At 43.5% G+C, this 27,446-nt stretch overlaps 2 protein-coding genes across 7 annotated transcripts in view; one reads left to right on the top strand and one right to left on the bottom strand.

The window, feature by feature from the left end:
- The window catches only part of CCDC146 (coiled-coil domain containing 146), a 124,685-nt gene extending 123,399 nt beyond the window's left edge, over positions 1 to 1,286 (bottom strand). For 4 of the 5 annotated variants that reach the window (XM_084642027.1, XM_084642029.1, XM_084642031.1 and 1 more), the window contains exon 1: positions 1,199 to 1,286. The gene's annotated coding sequence lies outside the window, so the exon portion shown is untranslated. Of the gene's footprint in view, positions 1 to 1,076 lie in introns of all 5 variants that reach the window. The other variant, XM_084642028.1, reaches the window with a different exon arrangement.
- Positions 1,287 to 1,571: 285 nt separating this feature from the next.
- Positions 1,572 to 27,446, top strand: part of FAM185A (family with sequence similarity 185 member A) — a 77,789-nt gene continuing 51,914 nt past the window's right edge. The window contains exons 1-4 of one of the 2 annotated variants that reach the window (XM_084638821.1): positions 1,572 to 2,295; positions 4,313 to 4,422; positions 9,701 to 9,793; positions 23,896 to 24,034. In XM_084638821.1, coding sequence (XP_084494947.1) covers positions 1,824 to 2,295; positions 4,313 to 4,422; positions 9,701 to 9,793; positions 23,896 to 24,034 — 814 coding nt within the window. In that variant the 5' untranslated portion in view covers positions 1,572 to 1,823. The remainder of the gene's footprint in view (positions 2,296 to 4,312; positions 4,423 to 9,700; positions 9,794 to 23,895; positions 24,035 to 27,446) is intronic. The other variant, XM_084638820.1, reaches the window with a different exon arrangement.

The raw sequence follows: 27,446 nt of genomic DNA, 5'->3' as shown, positions 1-27,446 counted from the left end.
GAAATGTTTTAAAGACACCCTCAGGATAAACAGCAAGAGATGTGGCATCAACACCAAACACTGGGAGACAGCAGCCAAGGACAGGGATAATTGGCGAAGATTTGTCAGAGAGGGAATGTCCACTTTTGAGGAAAATCACCCTGCCCTGGTCGCAGAAAAATGCCAGAAAAGAAAGGAAAGACAACTGTTACGCAGCAATCGTGGCCCAACCCTGTCTTCCAACACCACCTGCAATGTCTGCCAACGAGCCTGTGGCTCAAGAATCAGACTCCTCAATCACCAAAGGACCCATGAAAAATAAAACCTGTGAAAGAGGCAAAGAGTCCTATGGCACCTTATCGACTAACAGACGTATTGGAGCATGAGCTTTCGTGGGTGAATACCCACTTCGTCGGATGCATCTGTTAGTCTATAAGGTGCCACAGGACTCTTTGCTGCTTTTACAGATCCAGACTAACACGGCTACCCCTCTGAAGTTGTGAAAGAGATCATCCTCGATCTCGAGGGATCGCCTACGAATTTAAGTATCACTAACAATGGGTAAATCCAGAAGTTACACCTATACCTATTATTAATAGTATTAAGCCCCTTAACCCCCGAAAATAGAAGTCAGAGGTGCCTCTGCTCCTGGCTGAGTAATGGTTTATCTCCCTACCACAACTCCAGCTCTGCCCCCTGATTTCGCTGCGGCATCTAGGACAGACTCCTGCTCTGACCACTAGTTGTCACTGTAATCCACACACCTTCGGGGTGTGCTGTTCTGCCCCATCTACTGGTACCGAGATCACTTAAAGAAAGAGATAAAATGAGTCTGCTCCCAGCCACTTAACTTGCGGCTCATGCTTTAAGCTGCAGGTTCGATCCCGCCTGCCGACGACTGGGGTCTGTCAGGGTTACATCATGTATGTTGGCCTGTAACACCACCCCCGGTGCGCCCCCCAGGAAATTCGTACCCTCACCGAGCTACCCATGGTGCCCACCCCATGCATCTCGCCACACTGCCAGGGCGTGCGCCCCCTTGCACAGTGCACCTCTCCACGCGTGCCCCACGCAGTGCGATCCCCTCCCGCAAATACCTCACGGCTCCCGCAGCCCAGCCCCCGCTTCTTTTTAGCCAGCGTCTCTCCCCCTCGCGGGCCCAGCCGCTGGGCTGAGGCGTCTGTGCCACCCGGGGCTCCTCTTGCCTGATGTTTCCTACCCAGTCAGGTTCCTCCTCCGGGGCGTTTTGTTCCCCCTAGCAGCTGCCCGGCAGCCTCGAGCCGCGTGTTCACCACCCCCAGAGCGTCTCGGGTCGCCATGGAGACACAGCCCCCTCCCGCCTCCCCCACCCGCCGCACAGCCTCGCTACCTTCTTTCTCCCTCACTTCTGATTGGTGACAACGTCTCCCCCTCTGTCCAATAGGAGCAGAACACGGAAACCCGTGGTTCGTGGACAGAGAATTAAGGGGCGCTGAGGGGTTGTGATGTAGCCCGCTGGGATTTGTAGTTCATCCTTCTTCCTTTCTCTATGAAGTTGCTGTGGCTCCGAACTACAAGTCCCAGCAGCCACATCGGCTAAAGGGAGGTGGGGAGCTGCCAGCCTAGACCCTGGCCGGGGACCTGTTCGCCACCCCCTCCGCCCGCTGCGAGTTATGTGCGGGAGCTGCGGGTGGGGTCCCCTCCTATGAGCTGTGCGCCCCGGCCCTCGGCCAGGGCGGGCCCCATAGCCCGTCCCTGCGGTGCCCGGTGGGGGGCAGACCCCACCCCCGCCCGCGGTGCCCCGTTCCCATAAGCCGCACCCCGCGCGGAGAAGGGCGCCATCGCCGGCATCAAAGCTGGGCAATATGCGGCCCCCCTGCCCGGGCTGGTGGCACCTGGGGGTGAGGGTGGCAGGTGTCCCGCGAGGGCTGTTGAGCAGCGGCGGCCCCGGGCGAGGGGCGAGGGGCGGCAGCTGGTCGCGCTCTGCCCTGTTCGTGACGGGCCCCTGCAGCGGCTGCGGGAGCCCGGCGGGCCCCGAGGCGGGCAAGAAGAGGGGCAATAAGCCCCTCAAGGAGTGGACGCTGATTGTCAGCCCGTTCGGCCAGCTGAAGGTGCGGCTGCCCTGCCACGTTACCGTGCGCCCCCTGGACCCGCTCCGCTACCCGGCCGCGGACAGAGCGCTGGTCACTGTCAGCGGGGTGGACAGCAGCCTGCCCCAGGGTGTGGACCTGGATCGCCTGCAGGTGAAGTACGACGAGGCGCTGAAGGAGATGACGATTGTCTCCGACCACGTGGACAGCAAGGCCGCTGTTGTTGTGAAGACACCTATGAAGTTTGGTATGTGAGGTGTAGCTGGTTCAGATGTAGTTTTCTGTTGTAGTTGAGGTGTGGGTATGTGCGCTGTGTGTCCAATCCCTGTTCTCCCGCACAGTGAGACATGCACCTGTGTCTCCCTGGGTTCAGGCCTCTCCTGACCTCCCTTCTTGTAAGACTGACAGTGCTGTTGCAATAGTGCCAACCTCAGGCACTCAAAAACCATGAGTCATGTTCTCCACAAAATCATGAAACTTTTTTTAAAGGGTTCCTTTTCTTTTCCTGTTGGTTTCATGGAATCACAGAATCATAGAAGATTAGGGTTGGAAGAGAGGCTTTAGGGTACACTGAAACTTCTTATTTTCAAACTTTTCTGTGCAACCATAGGGGCTAGAAATGTACATTTTTATTTGAATGAAAACGGAGATATACATGCCATCTTTTGATTCCAGCAGCTGAAGCGGTAAGAAAAACACCAGGCATTATGAGAGTTGGCAACACATCAGCAGGGGTTGATGTTGTTTTCTAGCTGAACTGGCGATACTACTGATAGTTGGCTGTGCACACTTGCAGTTCACGGATTTTTCGCACCAGATGTGGTACATGCAGCCAACCCTCCAACACAACCTCCAATGGAGTCAGAGTCATGAGCTCTACTAGCTTGTGTTCTTTTGGGTGTCCCATCTCACCGGTTACAAAAACTGGAAGACAACAGTGTTTGCAGTCATAGAGACAGGAATGCCAGGAGAGGCCTCTTCTTTTCCAGGACAATTCCTATGTCATCCCTTAGCAGTGAGAAACTCCCTCTGAATCCAGACAGTGCTGTGAGTACAAATCCTACAGACAGCTCAGCTGTACTGCCCAGTCTTGCTGGAATATGTTTAATAGTGGTGGTGCTGAAAGCCAGATCCCTTACCCCCTGTCCGCGCCCCCTCCCCCAGAGCTGGGGCCGGGAGCAGGGCCGTGTCTCCGGGAAGGGGGGACCCGGACAGGGCTAAGGGGGCCAAGGCTGTGGTCACAGCAGGGGGGTGAGGGGGTGTGGTAGCTGCATGCAGGGCCAGAAGCAGAGGCGCGGGTCCAGTGGCCAGGACCCTCAGGCACAGGGTGAGTAGCTGTGTGCAGGGCCAGAAGCGGAGGCGTGGGGCCAGTGGCTGCATGGGGGGCCAGAAAAGGAGCCGTGGGGCCAGTGGCCAGGACCCCCGGGCATGGGGCCAGGACCCAGTGTGCGGGGCCAGGAGCGGAGCCCCATGTAAAACCTGGTGGGTGCTGCAGCACCCCCCCCCCCGCCCGCACCTCTAGTGTCCGTGCCTATGGTACTACCACCAAATGTGGTAGTTGCTAACCAGGCTTGGGCCAATAGCCATATTACTCCTTAACTGCTTTGCACCAGAGATGAACCCCAAATTTCAGCTAGGCCCAAGGGCTGTTATGTGCCTAAATTCATAAATGTTTGAGGCACTCACACTACTGAAATAAGTACCATAAATGCCTGTTAAACAATATGCAAACATCTTTTTCATAGGCTAATACCTTCTCCCTATACTTACTCTGCAGATACGTTAGTCAATGTACTGATTTCCCTGTGCCCCTTCTGCCGCACGTACACACACTGTATATATAGACAATATTTGTTATCTGAAATTTGAAGTGTACTTTTGAGATCATAGGAATGGCATATTTTGAGATGATTGAAAATTTCAGATGGAGGCATACTCTGTGGATTATTCCCTCTTCCCCAGGAGGCTATAATCCTGTATTGGCTATACTGCCTCTTTTAACAATCTCAGAAGTTGGAGGGTATTTAGGCTTGCAATATTATCAGTTTATCAAGGAAAATCATGTAAAATAACTCTGGGCTAACAGTGAAACAGAAAGTGACCGAGCTTTGGAAGATGTGGTTGTAGAGTATTTTCAGTGACTGCTCTGTTTTTCTTCTACGTGTAATTATTGTAGATTGAGACCAGATATTACAGTGTTTTAGAACTGTTATTTGTTTCTCTTTAGCACTAAGAGAGCCCCATTTTTGCTTTCACTATTCTAGATTTGGATATCAAGACATCAGGAACTGGCTGTGTGAAGATTCAGAAAATAGACTGTGATAGCTGCAGAGTAGAAACTGAGAAGGGGACTAGCATTTTACAGTCAATAAAGGTACAAAGAGCTCTTCTTCCTCTATACTCATTATTTTAAAGGCAACTGTTTATTATGGAATACAGTATTATAAGGCCAGAATCTAGTCTTGAAGACATGGTATGCAGTGCACATGCAAGAACACTTGCAGATGATACAATAGCTGATTTCATTGTTTTTTAGTGCACTGATTACAATATGCAAGTTAATAATCACAGATTGCTTGAGACAATGAAGTGCTGAGCGCCCTCAACAACAATTCAAGCCAGTAGGCCAAAATCTGTTCTCCCAAAAGTCAATGTCAAAATTGGCCTTGACTTCAGTGAGTGAAGGCTAAACCCGGTTGTGAGTTAAGGGTGTGCAGCATCTTCCAGGAGGAGCTTGGTCCCTCCCACGATCAGCCTATGATGTTTTTGTTTAAATTAGTAACAAGGAGAGTTTTCTTTTGGATCCTTAGTTTTTGTTGTTGAGATCATTATATTTCTCTTGACTTCTCAAGTTAATTCAATTAATCACTATCACACACATGCCCTCTGGATAAGTTTTCAGCCATAGATTTGTATATAACTTTCCAGCTAAATTGCTGACATTAATATTACCGATAAATACCATACATTGTGTTGACATGACCCCTTTTTACCCCAAAGATTTCAGACTTCTCTGCACAGTACGCTTTTGGACTCATAGTGGGTCCAACTCTGCTGTAAATCAGGATTAATTTCACTTAAATCAATTGAATAGTATAATTCATAGTATAAAATAGTATAAAAATTAATGTAATTCAAGGGAGAATTGGTCCCAGAATGTGTTTTCAGACACATTCACTTCTACCTATTTTTGGTAGCCAAAAATGCAAAAAAGAGAGAGTTACTTTAATTTCAGTGGTAGACAGTCAGGCCCTTAATGGGAGATTTGTCATTAACTTCAAACGGGATCGGGTCCTACACTGACCAAGCTTTTTAAAAGCTGTGTACCATTTTCCCTCCAGATTCTGCACTATCAGTACTGGACCAGAACCCAATTGTGCTTGGTGCTATACAAACACAGAAAAAAGAGAAGGCTCCTGCCCCAAAGAGCTTATAATCTAACTATAAGACAAGAGACAACAGATGGGTACAGACAGACAGAGAGGGAACTACTTGGAAACAACACAACAGTATTGGTCAGCGTGATGGGCAGTGGTCTCAGCATGCCAGCAGCCTAACAATTGTGAAGATTTTTGTAGGCATCATGGAAAAGAAGAGTTTTAAAGAAGGATAATGAGTTAATTTTGCGTAAGTTTACAGGGAGCTTCTCCTAAGTGTGAGAGGCAGTATATGTCTAAAACAAACATTTCAGTTTACTAGAATATAGGAAAACTATAAAGCACTAAATAATATATGAAACAGGATCTGAATGAGCGCTCCCCTTGATATCTAGTGATGCAATGGGGGAAAAGACTTTAGGAGCAAACCATGTTTGCGTAGACGTGCCTAGTCTGCCTAAGTGCGCAGCATGATGGAGCTGCTTTGCCAGAATGATCAATTTTGGCTGGTCTTGGATTACAAATTACTCAAGTATTTGAATGTAGGGGTAATGAAATCTTGTAATCCTTATTGTACAAGTAAAGGGTAGCAGAACTGTTCTTAGCATGTTCTTAGCATGATTGAGGGTTTCCCCTAAACTGAACCTCACTCGCTAAGCAGAGGGTAGGGATGTCAAATCCCAGTGAAGAAGAAAATGGGTCGGGACAGATGTTCCTACTTGATGATATGGATGCTGCTCAAAGAGTGCTAATGACAGAGCTGATTAGACTCAATAGAGAGTCCTTGTTTCTGGTTGGTGATTCCTAGAGCTGTCAGGTCTGGGAGCTAAGCTTGAGGGCAGGTCTACACTATAGCCTGAATCCACACTCTGACCCGTCAAAATGACAGTAGATTGCTCTCCAATCAACACCTGTACTCAACTCCCGACGGGAAGAGTAAGGTGCCGTCGACTCTCCATCATAGTTTAGAGTAGCCTTGGGATTTCTCTAATCTGTACCAGCTGACTGAATTCCCCTTGCCATACCTCCCTGGGGGCAAGATGACAATCACTGGAGTATAACACGGGATCCCTCCCCTCTGGACGTGCTTCTGGAATGCACCCTGTGCTTGGGCCTCACTGGAAGAACCTTCAACTGGGGAGATCTGGCTCCTTCATACCACCGTAGCACAGATGGGCCACAGTAGGGGAGAGAACTTGACCTGGAATGTTTTGGGTTTTTTTGTTTTTTGGGGGGTTTTTTTTGGTGTAGTTAATTTAGTAAGAACATAAGAAGGAATCCAAGGACTGGATTCAAACATTTACTAGAATGAAATGTCACTGGACATTTTTATGACTTTCCTTTTTAAAAAAAAACGTAGCACTAGTTGCATTTACTCTTGCACTACTATGTGTCAACATGGGCACACTCATGCAGACACTAAAGTCCATGGGGCTACTCATGTGAGTAAAATTATTCATGTAAGTGTATGCAGGATCGGGGCTTATGATCCTAGTAAAATTACAACATCTCATTACTTAGTCAAAACACAAATTTAGCTTTTAGCCAATTTTTTAAAGTAGTATTCTGGCAATTAGAAAAAACTTACAAAGTTATATAAGTCTACTGTATTTATGCTGCTGATTTAGAAAATGTCCTATTATAGTAGTTGGAAGAAAGATGATTAGAAGAGTGATAAAGCGATCTTAACTACTTAGAAGTGCATAGTCTACAAGTAACTGAAGTTTAAATTGCATTCTAAGACTGCAGCCCTTCAAAATGATCTGCAGAGTCTGAGCCGTATTCCTGCATAGTGTTCCCTTGACATACGTGGGACTTTGTATCCATGTTCTATTGCCCTCTACTGGATGGAATCGGGAAGTACTTGACTGTGCATTATAGAAATCTTCTGTCTCACTTCGGTGGTCACATGCTATCTACACACCATTGTGATCGTGGAGTGTCATGTTCCTGTTCTAGAAATGGACTAGTTACAGAGCTTGTTTATACACACCAGATATGTTCATCATAAGATCCTTTAATGCTTTGTGAGGTATGGTTGCGGTTTGTTTAAAAAAGATATTTTACACAAAATGTCACCTAGTAGCTAAACAGTATAATACAGGTTTCAGAGTAGCAGCCGTGTTGGTCTGTATTCACAAAAAGAAAAGGAGTACTTGTGGCACCTTAGAGACTAACACATTTATTTGAGCATAAGCTTTCGTGAGCTACAGCTCACTTCATCGGATGTGCTCAAATAAATTTGTTAATCTCTAAGGTGCCACAAGTCCTCCTTTTCTTTTTGTAGTATAATACAGTTTAGCATTCCAGTTCAGGGAGGAAGGAGGCCCCTTCCCACTAGATGAGAACAAAATATTATGCAGTCATTCCAAACCATTGATAGGGTGGTCTATTAGAGGAAATGATTGTGTGTGTATTCAAGAACACCAGCGAAGGCAGATTTTCACAGTCACTAGTTCTCAGATTCATAGTTATAGGTCTCAGCAAGTTATGCATTGTTCTTTTTAATCTTCTTCAGAAGATGAGTTGCTGCTCAGTGCTGTCACATCTGAAATATATAATGTCTTTAGAGCTCATTCTACATTCAGCAAGAAATAACGGCTATTTTGATTTCTTCTTCCCCCAGTATTTCTTTGGTCAGCAGAGTCCTTCCTGCATTGAGAAATAGGGCTCAAATCAGGAAAGATTAGACTTATGAATTTTTTTTGGAGTACAGTAACACTCAGTGTGTGATGCGATGCTCAGATACAGTGAGATTATACAGAGGTTGCTTACCCCTCTCATCAAGTGCACAGCCATACCTCAGGTTACCCTGCAGACTAATTGAACAAGAATTTTAAAATAGAATCTCACCTCCTGGGGTATGGTTTATTAATATAGGTTATAGCCCAATATGTGCTAAGGAAGCCATCTATACTCGTCAGTTTCCCACAGGTCTTCCTGTCAGTTTCTCACTAGGTTCTGCAAATAGTCCTTCATCCGTTGTGGCAGGGTTCACAATTGTTTTATATCTGGCTAAAATGCAGGAGAGTTTGATCTGAGTAAAAACTGCAGGATATACTCCCTATATAATAATCTGCATGTCCAAGCTAAAGTCCTACTTCATCTAGGTCCCAGGATGCAATGCAAACAAACCCCAAAGCCCATCCTCTTTTAAATATTACCTTTGTGTATTCAGAACTCAATGCTTTTTTCATATTTTCTGCAGGTGATTCATTCATTCAACCATCCATTGGTTCTACTCTAAATAATGAAATAAGCATGGCATAATAGCCTGAATTTGTTAGCCAAACATCTTTACTTTCCTTCGCATGCCTTTAGTATGCGTTTCATCAACAGTTAACATATAAAGCTACCTTGTGAATATGATTTCTAATCAGGTGGGGAGCCAAAAATGCATGATTTGTAGAGAGGAGGGTAAGAAGTCTTGGTGGGTCTTTCACATGCCCGAGTAAGATATTACATAGTGACACTTCCATCTCGGGAGAAGCTGTGTGTCCTTAAAGCTGCTGAGTAAGTAGAGTGATCATATCAATTTCTGAGGAAGGGGTGAGAGAAAAGAGGGTCACAAGTATGAATGATATTTACACCCACTTTTGCTGAAGACTTATTTGTTCTCAAGCTTTAGACCCTCAGCCGCCTCCGACCCTAATATGCTGAGCATTTTACTGGTCTCACTCTCCTGGCTAGTATTTACCAATAGAAAGTGAAATTGGTAAAACTTGGTAGTGGTAGATTTTAGGACTTGGGGCAAAAATTACCCAACTTCTATCAATGAAAATTACCAAGTGACTTTCTCATGCTTGATATCTGTACAACATAACATTTTAGCACAAGCTTGGTATTATTGGAAACCTCACATTACAGGCTTTCAAGGGACATGAACCACAAAATATTGCAAAATTATTGGCATTAAAATGGTATTTTTTGTTTTAAAAAAGAGAAATCATGTTGCCATGTATTATTTCCACATTTAAGTTAGTGTGACCATTTGGCTCCAAAATAGTTGCTTTCAGAAGAAGAGAGCTGGGCAGAGTGATCCATTTGTGTATATCTTCAATCATAAGAAAAAATGAATTTGTTTTTAGTCATAGTGGAAAGATGTTTACTTCAAAATTACTTAGGGCACTTGGCAGTTTTCCAGAAGAAGCTCAATAAGTGGAATTGCTGAGGTTTGCAGATCAAGAGTGATTTGAACAGTGGTGTTTGAAAGAACAAAGATAAACAGAATCTGAAACTAAACTATTTTGATACATACGTATAATTATTTTTCAGAGTCATAAAATCCATGTACGAACTAAAGGAGGCAAAGTGATCTGTCTGGGAACTCTTCATGGAAATGCAGATATTCATGCAGCAGGAAAAAGTGTAAGCAAAAAGTGAAGTCTTTGCTTTTGGGGATTGTTATATTTATAATTCAAGTTGTCTGATGTAAAGTAGGTAAATGCTGAGGAATGTTTATGTACTGCAACTTGATTCTGATCAGCTAATCTTCATCTCATTCTTACCTTGTCTACCCTCCATCTGGTTGTTGAGTCTTTTTCATATACTTATGGCTTGTCCACGCAATGCATTAGTCCACACCAGAGGGATGTAAATTCTAATGCACACTAATATATTGCGCACTAACTGGCCTGTGAGGACCCAGCTGATGTGCACTAAAAGTTCCCTAGTGCATGTTAATGTACTGTAGTCCTGTTTGAAACAGGATTACTTTAACACACACACGGGAACTTTTAGTGAATGCTAGTAGTGTCCACCCTGGCCAGTTAGTGCACAGTATGCTTGTGCAGTGGTTCTCAACCAGGGGTACCATACCCCTGGGGGTGCACAGAGGTGTTCAATAAAATAAAACCCAGCAGGATCTTCTTAAAGGGGATAAGGCAAAATGCCACATTTATTGTGAATACAGAAAGAATCATAGTAAGCAGTTAGTTATAACTATAACATTCCATTCAATTTCATATTTATTCACACATTCATTCATACACACACAGGTTCTGCAAGGTTGTTATCATAGTTACCAGCCTTACAGTTGCTCATGCCAAGCCACTGGCCAGGTGGCCTGGACACAAGGAGGGAACAGGGCCTTGTCAGAGGCACATCTGATGCTCCTGGAAGTTGGTTTGCAGAATCAGACCCCAAAGTTCTCACTTTCTAGAGTCCATTTTTATAGGAATTTATTCCTATGCCAGTCTATGGGAATTGCTTCATCATGCTGTTGCTGAATCAATCAGCAGATGGCACATTCCTGATGGCTCCATGCTGCCAGATGTTATCTTGTTCTTCAGTTCTCCCATCCTTGAGGCTGTTGGGTGGATTCCAGTCTGTCCTCAGGGGGTCCTCTGGTTGTTTCCAGTTGACTCCTTCAGCCAATCGACACTGGATTCTTAGGCTGGCACCTCCCTGGTCATTCATTTATTATCCACACCAAGCATCCATCCACATCCTCTATCTCTATTTTAATCCCAATTGTTAACAAAGCAAGATAAATACAACAAAAGGGTGGGGGGGGGGGTCTCTGGGTGCTGTTTCTGTTGTTACAAAGTATCGCTTTGAGTCTCTCTCTGTGTGAGTAGTTGTTATTACAAAGTATTGCTTTGAGAACAGACTCTGTTTTAGGGTGTACTAACACAATTAGCAGCTTGCAACATTCACGCAGAGGGAGAGAAACAGTAAAAACAAGAGACCAAAAACCAAGAGACCTCTTAATTAGTAATACCCTGGAACTTAAACTATGGGGAATCAAACTCATTTGTGATTTTAATACAGAACTTCTTTAATATGATCCAACATAACAGAGGTTTTTCAGGGGGTACATAAACTCATCTAGATGTTTGCCTAGTTTTACAACAAGCCACATAAAAAGCACTAGCGAAGTCAATACAAATTAAAATTTCATACAGACAATGACTTTAGACTGCTCTATATACTGTACACTGAAATGTAAGTACAATATTCATATTTGACTTGATTTATGTTATAATTGTATGGTAAGAATGAGAAAGTCAGCAATTTTTCAGTAAGTGTCCTGTGACGCTTTTGTATTTTGATGTCTGATTTTGTAAGCAAGTAGTTTTCAAGTGAGGTGAACCTTGGGTGTACGTAAGACAAGTCAGGCTCCTGAGAGGGGTACAGTAGTCTGGAAAGGTTGAGAACTACTGTGCTAGTGCACATTAGAATTTATACCCCTCTGGTGTGGACTAATGCATCATGTAGACAAGCCTTTAGACTGTTAGCTCTTCAGGGCAAAGACTGTCTTTTTCTTACATATGTGTACACTGCCGAGCACAGTGGAGCACCAGTCCTGATTGGGGGCTCTAGTCACTACACCAGTACAAATAATAATAATAATGAATAAAGCCTCTCTCACTTGTGGAGAGATTAGAGGCTGGAACTCAAGATTTCTTATTTTGTCTTTTATAAAGTATGTCAGTTAAATTACTAAACTAAAATTCAAATCTGGTATCTTGCTGACAAGACTACTTTTTGTATCTTTTTAACTTGCTTCATTTTAAATTTTGCATGCGAGGTCAGTCTATAAATATGAATTCTACCATAGTAGATTTAATTTCTAGTTTTTGTTAATATTAAATAAAAATAAAAATCAATCTCCTTTTATTCTAACATAGGAACAAATTAGCTATGGAATAAGTAGATGCAACTCTGTCAGTTCCAGCTTAGTTGTGACTCCTTTCATTAGGAGTAAATTGTCCAACATTTTCAAATATGGGTGCCTAAAATAGTCATCTGAATCCATATATAAGCACCCAATTAAAAGTGGCTTGATATTCAAAAGTGCTGACCACCCACAGCTTCTATTGAAGTTAATGGGAGTTAAGCATCTCTGAAAATCAGTAGATTTATTTAGGTTCTTTAATGTGGATTTAGGTGCCTAACTCTAGGCAACCAAGTTTGAACATGTTGACCATAACATTTTAACAAAAATTGTGTACGAGATAGTGTACAATGGATCATAATCACATCTAATAATTTTAGGGCTGTAAGGTCAACAAAACTAAAGCAGAAAATGGTTTGTGTATATCTGGGTAGTTGTTTAGGTAAAATGCTGAATGGGAGTATGTAATACTAATCATACAATGTGAACTGAAGAGAGTGGTTAATACAAACCTTTTTTAAAGTAGAAATAGTTCATATTTTCCAGCAGATGGCATCATAAGGCAAGTTTCATGCCACTGTGCTTTGTCTGTCTGTCTTAATGGTAAGAGAGATAAGAGCATTCTGTACAGCTACCATTCCTTGGACCAGATCTGGGCCCCTGCTTCAGTGGTGCAAAGGGACTTTAAAGCTGCCCTAACCAAACAGCTGAGAATTCCTCTGGCTATGCTGGCACTATGGTACCCCAGCCTGGCCTTTTAGCATACAGTCATCTGGAGGAAGGGTGTGACTGGACCTTGCTGTGGTGTTGTCATCCTTGGCTGGTGTCATGATTCCTCTGAGGCCAGGTTAGAGCGCGCCAGGGACTGGGGGAGCACAAAGATGGTTTACAGCCACCATGGTGCCAGCTCTTCGTGTTCCTATGCTGAGCTCACCTGGGCCTGACCTGAGGATTGGGGCCCTTGTTTTTTCATATTGAGTAAGACTCAGAGTAGTGCAGGGGACCATATGTCAAAGCAGATTCACTTGTTTTACAACATGCTAGCTTGGCTCTCTTCTCATATATGTTGGTGTAAATTAGGTTTAACATAAAGAAGTCATTTGTCATAATCTACTCTCATTTACATCCATTAATGTTACTCCAAATTTACACTGGTTTAGCCAAGAGTAGAATTTAGCTATGGAGTTACAACAGTATAAAGCCAGTATCAGAGCAGAACTAGACACATAGGTATTTCATGTGTTAGAATGTGACAATTGTATTGTAAATACAAACTATAGCCTATCTAAAGATACTCTAATGTAGTGGATGCATTTAAACCTTGGAAATATTACTATTTTTTTACATAAATGTTCTGCTAAAATGGGATTTGGAAGCAATAAAACATTCAAATAAATTTCATACGTCTTTTAATATTTGGAAATGTACTTTTCTAAAAGCCCATAATAATTTACACAATATAGTTAAGGACTACTCTGCTCTCAGTAACACCTTTGTAAATCTACAGTAACTTTACATAGGTCAGTGGAGTAACTTTGAATTTACAGCCATGGCACTGGGAACAGAATTTGGCCGATCATGTTTATCTACAGAGTAAAATTTCTTAATGCAGTATTTGGGCAGCCAGTTCTTAGAGTGTGATATTCGGCTTTTCTCAAATAGCAGTTTCTGTTAGTAATCAGGTTGCATTATATCTGCCATGTGTGCTGTTGTTACACTTTTGTTCCATTAGTGGTAGTCATCATTATGTAGTTATGGGTTTGTCAGCATTTCCATTATAAACCAGGAATATGAGGGGTTTCTAGCTATGCTCTATAATTTCTTCTGGGCTGAAATTGGACACCCAAGATTTCAGCCGCAAAGGGAGTTGTTTTCTAAAACACTAGACAAAATGAAGAAAAATGAAGAAATGGTCAAGGTACTTATAAAACAAAGAATAAGAGCAAATAAATAAATAAGAAAGTGTGCTTTGCTTCTTACTTCAAGTATTTTTTATTGAGACTCGGAAATTAATGCTCTATTGCAAACTTGTCATGAAAACTTGCCAGGTCACAAAATCTACTCACTCCCATTTAATATACTGATGAATGAACTGATGATATTTTACTTGCCCACCTAAAGAAAATTAATGACCCTGTGCATGTAGGCGAAATGAGTTTTGCAAGGCTGAACTAATGCATCTAAAAAGTATAACTGAGTTAAAAAAAGAATTAGATATGTTCATGGAGCATAAGTGCATAAGTGGCTACAAGCCAAGATGGAATGGGACACCCCCATGTTCCAGGTGTCCCTATATCTCTGACTGCCAGAAGCTGGGAATAGACAACAGGGGATGGATCTCTTGATAATTGCACTGTTCTGTTCATTCCCTCTGAAGCAAGTGGTACTAGCCACTGTCAGAAAACAGGATACTGGGCTAGATGGACCATTGGTCTGACCCAGTATGACCATTCTGATGTTCTGATCTTCACAGGAGGGAATGGAATTCCCCAAGAATTTCTGGCGGACAGATTGGTGAAAACATCCCACTTATTTCAGTGGGGAGTCATTAGCGAATCTACACTTGTAGGATCTTATATAACACTTACTTAACAAAACCAAACCATTCAGATTCTGCCAAAAATCCATAAAAGATAAACAATTCAACATGAAAAATAGTCACAGTTAGGAGCCACCCCGTTTTACCCATCTTCTTCTGTTTACAGTACGTGTCTTAACTGTGTATCCTGCACTTGTGGGTGAGATCTGAGGTGATTTTAGAATTCTGAGGTGCCTTGAAATGCTCATTCCTCACCTCAGTAACTTTCAGTAGTAACTAGCTGCCTCATTGCACTTCACCTCAATATCAACCCCTGCATCCAGTAACAAGTAAGCACATTAGCTGGATATCACTGTTAAAAATGTTAAGCAGTGAATTTATTAATAATGTTAATATTTAAATTGTCATCAGCAAGAGCCTGAGTTAATACCCCATGAGGATAAATGGGGTATTTCACACCTCTCAGAACTATTGTTTCAGGCTTTCTTTGCATATTCAGGAGAGCAGCTCTGCAGCTGTACACTTAGGGCTGTGTCTACGCTAGGATGTCTTTTTGCTAGAATTTTGCTGCCTATATTTCCATTCCACTCATAGTAACAGTGATGACTTCACTAATGTAGATGGGGCTCCAGGAGGTCACCACCATTTTAAACAACATGGCATCTAATCTTATGCTGAGTAGGTCTTGATAACCTGATGCTTAAAATGCCAAGCGCCACCAGTGCCTTGGCTATACTAGCACTGCAACAAGAAGAAACTAAGGCCCTGTCTACTCTACAGAGTTAAGTTGACTTAAGTTAGATCAGTGATCATAAGCTGCTTTAATTACATCGGTTGTGCCCGACCACACAATTTTCCTTGCATTGGCGGAACACGTGCACATTCAGTGATCGTGATTGACTCAGAGAGCATTGCATTGTGGGAAGCTATCCCACAGTGCAACTCACTGAGCTCTGGGAGTGTGCTCACCATCCCATGATGCAGTTTGTTTTGTCCCATCATTTCGTGGGCTTCCCACTTCGTGTTGCACTGTTTTTTAGCAGCCCTTGTAAACTGTGTGCCCGCCATCATCTCTGCCTGAAAGCGTGGATCCTGCACTGCTGACCAGTCTAGTGATGAGCGTTATGAATACAACATGACTGGTCCTGCTGTATTTCATAAGCTGTGAAACAGAAAATGAATCAGTGGTGCCTGCCCTGCTGTGTGCCATGTAAAGAAATAATTCAAGGTTGCTGCTGACATTCATGGAGCAGCTGCACATGGTGGACTGTCAGTACTGGGCTCGGGAAACAAGTACTGCGTGGTGGGATTGCGTTGTGATACACATAGGGGATGATGAGCAGTGGCTACAGAACTTTTGGATGCACAAATCCACCTTCCTGGAACTGTGTGGGGAGCTCGACCCAGCACTGCAGCACAAAGACGCCAGAATGAGAGCTGCCCTCACTGTGGAAAAGCGAGTGGCAATCGCTGTGTGGAAGCTGTGGAAGCCAGACTGCTACCCGTCAGTCACGAATCCACCATGGGGGTTCTGGTGGTGCATGTGTGCAGGGCTATGAATCGCCTCCTCCTACGAAGGACTGTGACTCTCGGTAATGTGCAAGAAATACTTGATGGCTTCAAGGCAATGGGATTCCCTAACTGCAGCAGGGCAATAGATGCTACACATATTCTTCTTTTGACCCCAGACCATCTTGAGAAGGAGTACATCAACTGAAAGGGCTACTTCTACATTGTCTTGCAGGCACTGGTGGATCACTGGGGCTGTTTCACTGACATCAGTGCGGGATGGTCCGGGAAGGTGCATGATGCACACATCTTTAGGAGCACTGGACTGTATAGAAAGCTGCATGCTGGGACTTTCTTCCCAGACCAGAAGCTTCCAGTGGGGGATGTGGAAGTGCCCAGAGTGATCCTGGGAGACCTGCCTATCCCTTGCTCCCATGGCTCATGAAGCCTTGCACCAGGAACCTAAACAGCAGCAAGTAGTGCTTCAACAACTGGGACCTCCCGGTGTACGTTAACAAACTTTTCTGCCGGGCCCCCACTGTATATCTGCATATACTGTTGTTAATTTCTTTCCCTTATCCGTCCCCTACCATATAACAAAATACATGAGAGCTCAATCTCCTCTCCCCATGAAGTATCAAAGCAAAATGCGTGCTTACCCATGCTCGTGTCCCCTGCTTCAGGCATGCCAGAGCCGGAGTGTTGGGACTGGCTTAGACCCCTCTGGAGCCAAAAAGACTCACCGTACTACCAGATGATCCTATTGTGTGTTCCACCTCCTCCTCCAATGCCATTTCCGTATCTACATTTCATCCTCTGAGTTGACTCCACTGGCCCCTGCCTCTAGTCCCCCCCGAAGTATCCACGCGGATGTTGATGGTAGAGGTGAAGTTGCCACCAAGGATGGTGTGCAGCTCCTTGTAGAAGCAGCATGTCTTCAATGCTGCACCAGAGCAACGGTTGGCCTCCCTTGTCTTCTGGTACGCCTGCCTCAGCACCTTGATTTTAGCACGGCACTGCTGCGTGTCCCTTTCGTGCCCCTTCTCCTGCATGCCACTAGCAATCAACCCATAGGTATCAAAGTTCCTAAAGCTAGAACAAAGCTGCAACTGCACAGCCTTCTCTCCCCACAGACCCAGTAGATCCAACAGCTCTGGTGTATTTTATGGGGAAGCACGTCTGTTGCAGAAAGCCGGCATGATCAGCTGGGAAGATGCTGTGTGAACTGTCTAGGCCGAGCAAACAGGAAGAGGAATTTCAAAAATTCCCAGGCCTTTAAAAGGGGGAGGGGTACATACATGTGTACCTTCAGGGCAGAGGAGTTCAAACTGATGACCAGACCGGTCAGGTCAGGGCATTGTGGGACACCTCCTGTAGGCCAGTTAGGGTGACATACAAAAGCGCAGTGTCTACATTGCAGCTGTGTCACTCCAACTATGTCACAAAAAGCCCTATGTCTTTTGTCGAGGTGGTTTTATTATGTCAGCATAGCAGGGAAGTTACGTTGGTGGGAGGAGCCTTTCAGTGTGTACACCTCCACTGTTTTGTCAGTGAAAGCTGACTTTTGTTGACAAAACTGTGTAGTGTACACAAGGCCTTAGAGGGAAAGTTTTCAGAGGCATGAAGAGCAGTTAGGCACCGAAATTCCATTCACTTTCCATCCTAACTGGAGTGCCTTTGAAAATCTCTCCCTCAACTTTTTTAAAAATGAAAGCTTAAATTCTGGAACATAATTTTGAGGGAAGTGTTGGTTTGTGTGGCGACTGCCACAGCTTTGGAATTGCTGAATACATGGAATCTTGATTGTAACAGAGAAGTTTAGTTTTAAATGAAATGATATTTAAATTACTTTTCAAAAGTTGGCAGCAATCCGTGAACATTATTGAATTATATGAGGTCTGAGACCAAATATCACTCTCGCTGTGCACTGTGTATGAAATATAGGGTTAGAGTCTGGACTGTGCTTCTAAAGGCTAAGCTATAAACCATCTTTGTGCCCTCCTGATCTTAGGCTGTCTGGGGGTTGGAGAGGCCCAGGTCTAAGGCAGCCTCCCCAGACTGCCCTATGGGTTGCAATGTTGCCCAAAATCTCTGTAGTGCTGTGACCCTGCCTCCAACATGCCTCTCCTTCCTTACACCATCTCTGCTCCCAGCATGCCCCTATGCCAGGGCTTGTAAGGATGTCCTCAAGAGCTGTCTTCCACTGTGCATGCACCAGTGCAGTATCCCCAGTGAGGTACAGGGCTCTTAAGGCCCCTTTATGCTGCATTGGCTGTTTTATGTGTTTTCTTCTTCGACCACGGGATGGTGTTCCAAGAAGGAGGAGTGCTAGGCAGAGACGGGCTCCACTTAACGAAGAGAGGGAAGAGCATCTTCGCAAGCAGGCTGGCTAACCTAGTGAGGAGGGCTTTAAACTAGGTTCACCGGGGGAAGGAGACCAAAGCCCTGAGGTAAGTGGGGAAGCGGGATACCGGGAGTAAGCACGAGCAGGAGCGTGTGAGAGGGGAGGGCTCCTGCCTCATACTGAGAACAAGGGCGATCAGCAGGTTGTCTCAAGTGCCTATATACAAATGCACAAAGCCTGGGAAACAAGTGGGGAGAACTGGAGGTCCTGGCAAAGTCAGGGAATTATGATGTGATTGGAATAATGGAGACTTGGTGGGATAACTCGCATGACTGGAGTACTGTCATGGATGGGTATAAACTGTTCAGGAAGGGTAGGGAGGCCAGAAAAGGTGGGGGAGTTGCACTGTATGTAAGGGAGCAGTATGACTGCTCAGAGCTCAAGTATGAAACTGCAGAAAAACCTGAGAGTCTCTGGATTAAGTTTAGAAGCCTGAGCAACAAGGGTGATGTCGTGGTGGGAGTCTGCTATAGACCACCGGACCAGGGGGATGAGGTGGACGAGGCTTTCTTCCAGCAAGTCGCAGAAGCTACTAGATCGCACGCCCTGGTTCTCATGGGCAACTTCAATCATCCTGATATCTGCTGGGAGAGCAATACAGCAGTGCAGTGTCAATCCAGGAAGATTTTGGAAACTGTAGGGGACAATTTCCTGGTGCAAGTGCTGGAGGAACCAACTAGGGGTGGAGCTCTTCTTGACCTGCTGCTCACAAACTGGGAAGAATTAGTGGGGAAAGCAAAAGTGGATGGGAACCTGGGAGGCAGTGACCATGAGATGGTCGAGTTCAGGATCCTGACACAAGGAAGATAGGAAAGCAGCAGATTACGGACCCTGGACTTCAGAAAAGCAGACTTTGACTCCCTCAGGGAACTGATGGGCAAGATCCCCTGGGAGAATAACATGAGGGGGAAAGGAGTCCAGGAGAGCTGGCTGTATTTTAAAGAATCCTTATTGAGGTTACAGGGACAAACCATCCCGATGTGTCGAAAGAATAGTAAATATGGCAGGCGACCAGCTTGGCTTAACAGTGAAATCCTTGCTGATCTTAAACACAAAAAAGAGGCTTACAAGAAGTGGAAGATTGGACAGATGACCAGGGATGAGTATATAAATATTGCTCGGGCATGTAGGAATGGAATCAGGAAGGCTAAATCACACCTGGAGTTACAGCTAGTGAGGGATGGTAAGAGTAACAAGAAGGGTTTCTTCAGGTTTGTTGGCAATAAGAAGAAAGCCAAGGAAAGTGTGGGCCCCTTACTAAATGAGGGAGGCAACCTAGTGACAGAGGATGTGGAAAAAGCTAATGTACTCAATGCTTTTTTTGCCTCTGTCTTCACGAACAAGGTCAGCTCCCAGACTACTGCACTGGGCAGCACAGCATGGGGAGGAGGTGGCCAGCCCTGTCTGAAGGAAGAAGTGGTTCGGGACTATTTAGAAAAACTGGACGTGCACAAGTCCATGGGGCCGGATGCGTTGCATCCGAGAGTGCTAAAGGAATTGGCGGATGTGATTGCAGAGTCATTGGCCATTATCTTTGAAAACTCATGGCGATCGGGGGAAGTCCCGGAAGATTGGAAAAAGGCTAATGTAGTGCCCATCTTTAAAAAAGGGAAGAAGGATGATCCTGGGAACTACAGGCCGGTCAGCCTCACCTCAGTCCCCGGAAAAATCATGGAGCATGTCCTCAAGGAATCAATTCTGAAGCACTTAGAGGAGAGGAAAGTGATCAGGACCAGTCAGCATGGATTCACCAAGGGCAAGTCATGCCTGACTAATCTAATTGCCTTCTATGATGAGATAACTGGCTCTGTGGATGAAGGGAAGGGAAGGGAAAGCAGTGTTATTCCTCGACTTTAGCAAAGCTTTTGACACGGTCTCCCACAGTATTCTTGTCAGCAAGTTAAAGAAATATGGGCTGGATGGATGCACTACAAGGTGGGTAGAAAGTTGGCTAGATTGTCGGGCTCAACGGGTAGTGATCAATGGCTCCATGTCTAGTTGGCAGCCGGTATCTAGTGGAGTGCCCCAAGGGTCGGTCCTGGGGCCGGTTTTGTTCAATATCTTCATTAATGATGTGGAGGATGGTGTGGATTGCACGCTCAGCAAGTTTGCGGATGACACTAAATTGGGAGGAGTGGTAGATACGCTGGAGGGTAGGGATAGGATACAGAGGGACCTAGACAAATTGGAGGATTGGGCCAAAAGAAATGTGATGAGGTTCAACAAGGACAAGTGCAGAGTCCTGCACTTAGGACGGAAGAATCCAATGCACCGCTACAGACTAGGGACCGAATGGCTCGGCAGCAGTTTCTGCAGAGAAGGACCTAGGGGTGACAGTGCATGAGAAACTGGATATGAGTCAACAGTGTGCCCTTCTTGACAAGAAGGCCAATGGCATTTTGGGGTGTATAAGTAGGGGCATTGCCAGCAGATCGAGGGACGTGATCGTTCCCCTCTATTCGACACTGGTGAGGCCTCATCTGGAGTACTGTGTCCAGTTTTGGGCCCCACACTACAAGAAGGATGTGGATAATTTGGAGAGAGTCCAGCGAAGGGCAACAAAAATGATTAGGGGTCTGGAACACATGACTTATGAGGAGAGGCTGAGGGAACTGGGATTGTTTAGTCTGCAGAAGAGAAGAATATGGGGGGATTTGATAGCTGCTTTCAACTACCTGAGAGGTGGTTCCAGAGAGGATGGTTCTAGACTATTCTCAGTGGTAGAAGAGGACAGGACAAGGAGTAATGGTCTCAAGTTGCAGTGGGGGAGGCTTAGGTTGGATATTAGGAAAAACTTTTTCACTAGGAGGGTGGTGAAACACTGGAATGCGTTACCTAGGGAGATGGTTGAATCCCCTTCCTTAGAAGTATTTAAGGTCAGGCTTGACAAAGCCCTGGCTGGGATGATTTAGTTGGGATTGGTCCTGCTCTGAGCAGGGGATTGGACTAGATGGCCTCCAGAGGTCCCTTCCAACTCTGTTATTCTATGATTCTATGAAAGGGGCTGTAATGGGAGCACAGATTTCACTCCCAAACTTAGTTGACTGTAAACTCACATAGCAGGGTTGGAGAGAGAGAACCTTAGACAAAAGTTTTTGATGACATATCCTTATATTTGTAAGAACTTTTCTACATCACATCCTTTCCAGAGGATTGTATGAGATGGGAGATTGGTTTTTTCTCATGAATTTGTTCATCTTATAAGGCGAAGATAGAATTAAAATGCCAAAGTGGATTTTAAGATGACCTGATGTACACCCCAAGGCTGTAAATCATTTCATAGGGTGGATAATGATTTTGCACAATACATTTCATTAAGAACAAAGGCAAAGCTGGCAAATTTTAAAACATGCTGGACAGGAGTGTAACTTGAATTATTATGACAGGTTACAACACAGATCATGCTGAACTTGTAAGTATTGGATCGTTTGGTAAATTGGGCCCAAGCAAACAATATGCATTTTAATATTGCCAAATGTAAAGTTATACTTCTAGGAACAAAAGATGTAGGCTATACTTATAGGATGGAGAACTCTTTCCTGGGAAGCAGCAATTTGTATAAAGTCTTGGGGGTCATGGTGGATAAGTAGCTGAATGTGAGCTCCCAGTGTGATACACTGGCCAAAAAATCTAATGTGATCCTTGGATGTATAAAAACAGAGGAATATGTAGTAGGAGTAGGGAGCTTATATTACTTTTGTATTTAGCACTCGTGTGACTACTGGAATACTGTGTCCAGTTCTGATGTCAACAATACAGGAAGGATGCTGATAAATTGGAGAGGGTTCAGAGAAGAGCCATGATAATGATTAAAGGATAGGAAAACACAGTTTATAACGATAGGCTTAAGGAAGCTCAATCTATTTAGAGTAGAACCTCAGAGTTATGAATACCAGAGTGATGAACTGGCCAGTCAACCACACACCTCATTTGGAACTGCAAGTACACAATCAGCAGCAGCAGAGACCAAAAAAAAGAAAATACAGTACAGTACTGTGTTAAACGTAAACTAGTAAAAAATAAAATAAAGGGAAAACAGCATTTTTCTTCTGCATAGTAAAGTTTCAAAGCTGTATTACATCAATGTTCAGTTGTAAACTTTTGAAAGAACAACCATAACATTTTGTTCAGAGTTACAAACATTTCAGAATTACAAACAACCTCCATTCCTGAGGTGTTCGTAACTCTGAGGTTCTACTGAAGTTTAACAAAGAGAAGGTTAAAAGGAGACTTGATCACAGTCTATAAGCACCCAGATCGGGAACAAAAATTTGATAATGGACACTTCAGTCTAGCAGAGAAAAGTATAACATAATCCAATGGCTAGAAGTTGAAGTTAGAGCCATTCAGACTGGAAATAAGGTACAAATTTTTAACAGTGAAGTAACTGTTGGAACAGTTTACCAAGGATTGTGGTGGATTTTCCATCACTGCCAATTTTAAAATCAAAATTGGATGTTTTTCTACAAGTTGTGCTCTAGTTCAAACAGGAATTAATTTAGGGAATCCTATGGTCTGTTTCATACAGGAGGTCAGTCGAGATGCTCTTAGTGGTCCTTCTGATATTATAATCTATGAATCTATAAGAATTTAATTCTTTTCTGTGTAATCACATGAGAATGTATCTCCTCTGTGTATGTCCAAATAGTCATAAGTCTGACTATTTGCGCAAAGGCCAAGTTCTACTTACCCCCACTCTGTACCCTTCCAGTCTGTCCAAGATGATACCTTCAAATTCCTTTCCTGTCTCTCCAGCCATATTGGATTTAAACCCCTTGCCTTCACCTTTAAGGCTCTGCTTAGCTTGGGGTCCTGGTCTATGGATTAGGCACGACAGTAATACAGTAAACTACTTCCTATCAAAGCACGCCATCTTAACTTCATCTCTTAAATATCTGCAAAAGTCTGTCTCAAGATCACTAACCCTCAGTTATTAATTTTGATCATATTCAGTAACTTATTTTGAAACAGATTAAACTTCATTTTGTAGGTTCTGGCTGAGATCTTTAACTCCCCTTGTTTGGGATCATGTGAATAAAACACAGGACTGGAACCTTATTGTTGGATGTGCCAAAGACTCCATTGTGTTGCCTTTAAAAATCCTTTTAACCTCTTTGTTCCTCAGGTTCTCCACCTATAAAATGAGTATAATAATACTTCCTTTCCACATAGGGATGTTGTAAAGATTAATTCAGTTTGTACTTATAAAGTGCTTTAAAGTCCTTGAATGGAAGTGCAAAATATGATGATTTATTTTGTGTGTTACTTAGCTTCTAGCTGGGATCTGACACTCCACTTGTGTTTTGTATCTGGGTAAATGTGTGCCATGTAGTTCTGTTGCCCCTCAAAGAGCCTGGGCATATTTCCATGGTTCTTATTTCAGCTTGTTTCTCTTACAGAGTGTGAATATAGAGAAACTACAGGGGACATCCATCAAAATTTCTACTGAAGATGGTTTGTTGAAAACCAAATATCTTTATGCAGAATCTTCATTTCTGTCTTCAACAGCTGGTGATATTCTATTGGGAAGCATTCATGGTAAGACAGGAAAGGCAAAATACAGTCTGGAATTTAGCAGACGTGCAGGTATCTATAGTGTTAATAATAAAAACAAAATGACTGCTCCCATGAGGCTGGGGCCCTAAATAATCAACTGCAGACGCAGCAGCTGAGCAAACCAGACTCAAACAGTTCAATACTGGCAAATACTAAAATGATGAGATCACCATATATAAGACAAGTTAATTAATTCTTCCTCTGCTATAAATAATATTGTATTTTAAAGATACTTCCATAAGGAAGCTTGTTATAGTAAAGAAAAAGCATATAAGGAAGAAACATACCACATTTTTAGGGATATAAATTAACAATTTGCTATAGAGTTAAATAGTGGAAAATACAACAAATAAAAGGAACATCAGTGGTAAAACTATACTTTGTTTTTAAATATCTGTTTTTATCTCTTTACAGAAATCAAGGGGGTTAACCTGTTTAACAAGACTTCTGGGTAGAATTTGGTTATGATGACTTAAAGTGATACTATTTTTATTAGAAGTATTTTCTCTGTGTTTGTGCTGGCTCCCTGTATAGCTAGTACACTGCCAATTTACAATTTTCCAGGTCAAATGTCATATTTTTCCCCCAAATGTTTTTCATCCAGACTTGGAAGGATGGCTAACATGGGTCTCTTTCATATTAGTAGTAGTGGTGGTTGGAACCTGGTCCCCAGTAATAATTCAGTAAGAATTCCCCTTGAGCACCTCCTCTCTGTTCTTGATGTGTTTATAGTGATTTTGAAGCTAAGTTAGGCAAACTGGAGAGACAAACTGGAGCATGTACCAACAGTGAAAATTACTCACGTTGGCACAACTTCCAATCTTTAGCTATAGGCCACCAAAACAACTTGCTGCAATTTCATGAAGGCTGCAGATTTTTACCTCACTCCAGAAATACTGCGTCTCCCTTTAATCCTTATAAAAAAAGCACACCCCTTTGTCAATTATAGAAAACTGATTCATAAACTTCCTGGCTAAAGTTCTAGCCTTTAGAATGGAACCAGCCTCTCCAACAGATGAGGCATAAATAAATTTAATTACATAAATACTATATTTAGTTGCTGTTCAGTAAGCTAAGCCAATATGCTGACTTTTACTAAGTAATCTTCTAAGAACTAAATTCTTAATGTGAAATGGGAGGTTGGGGAGGGGACGGGTCTCTGTGAAAAGCATATTTTGGCTTATTTCAACCCAAAAATCAAACAGTAACAATCGTACTTGAAGGTAAATCACTTTCATAATCCACATATCTACAGCTGTTTTGTAATTTCAGTCAGGGAACTGCATGAATGCAAATAGAGCTGTATCCAGATTAAACAAATAGTTCTTACCTTACTTCATGTTTATTTTCATAAAGCTCTACATTAAATGGTTCTGGAACTCTTTAACACTTGCTCTTTTAACACACACTTCTTTTAAAAATGTTGCTTTTAAAAACAGAAGCAAAAGTAAATCTAAGTTTATTTAGTACTTTGAGTGCCTTTTTATGGAACAGTAATTCTTTGTAAACACAGCAGACAAGTATAAGGATCTATTCATGATTATATAGTGCACATGTTATAACACGTGTTTTTAACCTGATGGTGAAACTTTAAGGTAAATCTTATTTTAAAATCATATATTTCTCTATTTTAGTAATAACACCATCGATTATTAAAAATGACAATTTTTACATTTGAATTTACTCTTTTGCCATTTGTTTATTTTTGCATTTCCCTTAGCTTGAAAATTAAAATTATTTATTTTTATTTTTAGTTCTAGTGTATTTTACTTCCTGGGTCTCCTGAATGAGCACAAAGCTGCAACATTTAGATTGCAAACCCATCAGGAGAGTGTTTATTTGTTAATTAAACCCACTGATACGTTGTAACTAACATATATGGCTAGGACCCTACCAAATTCATGGCCCTGAAAAACGCGTCATGAACCGTGAAATCTGGTCTTTGGTGTGCTTTTACCCTATACGATACAGATTTCATGGGGGAGACCAGTGTTTCTCAAATTGAGGGTCCTGACCCAAAAGGGAGTTGCAGGGGAGTCACAAGGTTATTTTAGGGGGATCACAGTATTGCCACCCTTACTTCTGTGCTGCCTTCAGAGCTGGGCAGCCGGAGGGCAGTGGCTGTTGGCCGGGCACCCAGTTCTGAAGGCAGCGCCCCACCAGCATCAGCACAGAAGTAAGGATGGAAATCCGTAGCATGCCACCCTTACTTCAGCGCTGCTGCCTTCAGAGCTGGGCGGCCAGAGAGCGGTGGCTGGTGACTGAGGGCCCAGCTCTGCAGGCAGCAGCACAGAAGTAAGGGTGGCAATACCATACCGTGCCAGTCTTTATTCTGCACTGCTGCTGGCAGTGGCTCTGCCTTCAGAACTGGGCTCCTGGTCAGCAGCCACCGCTCCCCAGCTGCGAAGCTCTGCAGGCAGCGCTGCCCCAGCAGCTGCGCAGAAGTGAGGGAAGCAGTATTACAACCCCGCCTACAGTAACCTTGCAACCCCCACACAACTCCTTTTTAGGTCAGAACCCCTACAGTTACATCACCGTGAAACTTCAGATTTAAATAGCTGAAATCATGAAATTTACAATTTTAAAATCCTATGACCATGAAATTGATCCAAATGGACTGTGAATTTGGTAGGGCCCTATATATGGCAAATACCTCCGGCCTGGCTCCAGCTAAGATGGCAAAGTTTACTCCTTCCAGGCCAAACCTAGGATCAAAGGGGATGCTAGCCTAGAGAAGAAGGGGGGCAGTGAGGGGTTTGAGTGAGTAGCCAGGGGCTCCCCAGGGAGTGTCAGTGAGCATTGATGGGGATTCAAAGAAAGAGAGAGAGAGAGAACACACTGCAGCAAGGCACACTATTGCTCCCAACCCAGAGATGGAGGTAACTGGGCTGAATGGAACTTACTAAAGCTTGCAAGGAAAGATAAGGTTTTGGTAAGGGGAAATGTAAATAGGTCTTCTTTGTTATATACATTTGCTCTGCTTACTGAGTAGGTAGAGTGAATAAATAATGCTTTGTTTTGAAGAAGTTGTTTTTGAGTCACTTTAATCAGCTGCTGTCATAGGCTCCTGGAGGTAAAGAGCTTACAGGTGCTAAATGCAGTTGAGCCTGTTGGGTTAACACAGATGGTAAAGAGGGGACCTGCAGCCCAGAAATCCAGTTTAGAACCACATTGTTGCTCCCAGAAAAGGAGGGGTGATGGTGGCAAAATCTGTCCCCAGAAAGGTACACCTGAGAGAGATTAAAAGGTATCTGAGTGCAGCTTGCCTTGTAACCATCTCACAAAGCCTCAACCTGATTTAAATAAATTGTTTTTTTAAATCGAGTGATTTAAATTAATTATTTAAATTCCCTGAATATAAACCACAATGCCTTGGCCTGTTATTTGTTTACTT

The sequence above is a fragment of the Lepidochelys olivacea genome (assembly GCF_965140295.1).
Source record: "Lepidochelys olivacea isolate rLepOli2 genome assembly, chromosome: 1".
Lineage (NCBI taxonomy): Eukaryota > Metazoa > Chordata > Testudines > Cheloniidae > Lepidochelys > Lepidochelys olivacea.
This window is presented reverse-complemented; position numbering and strand designations above follow the sequence as displayed.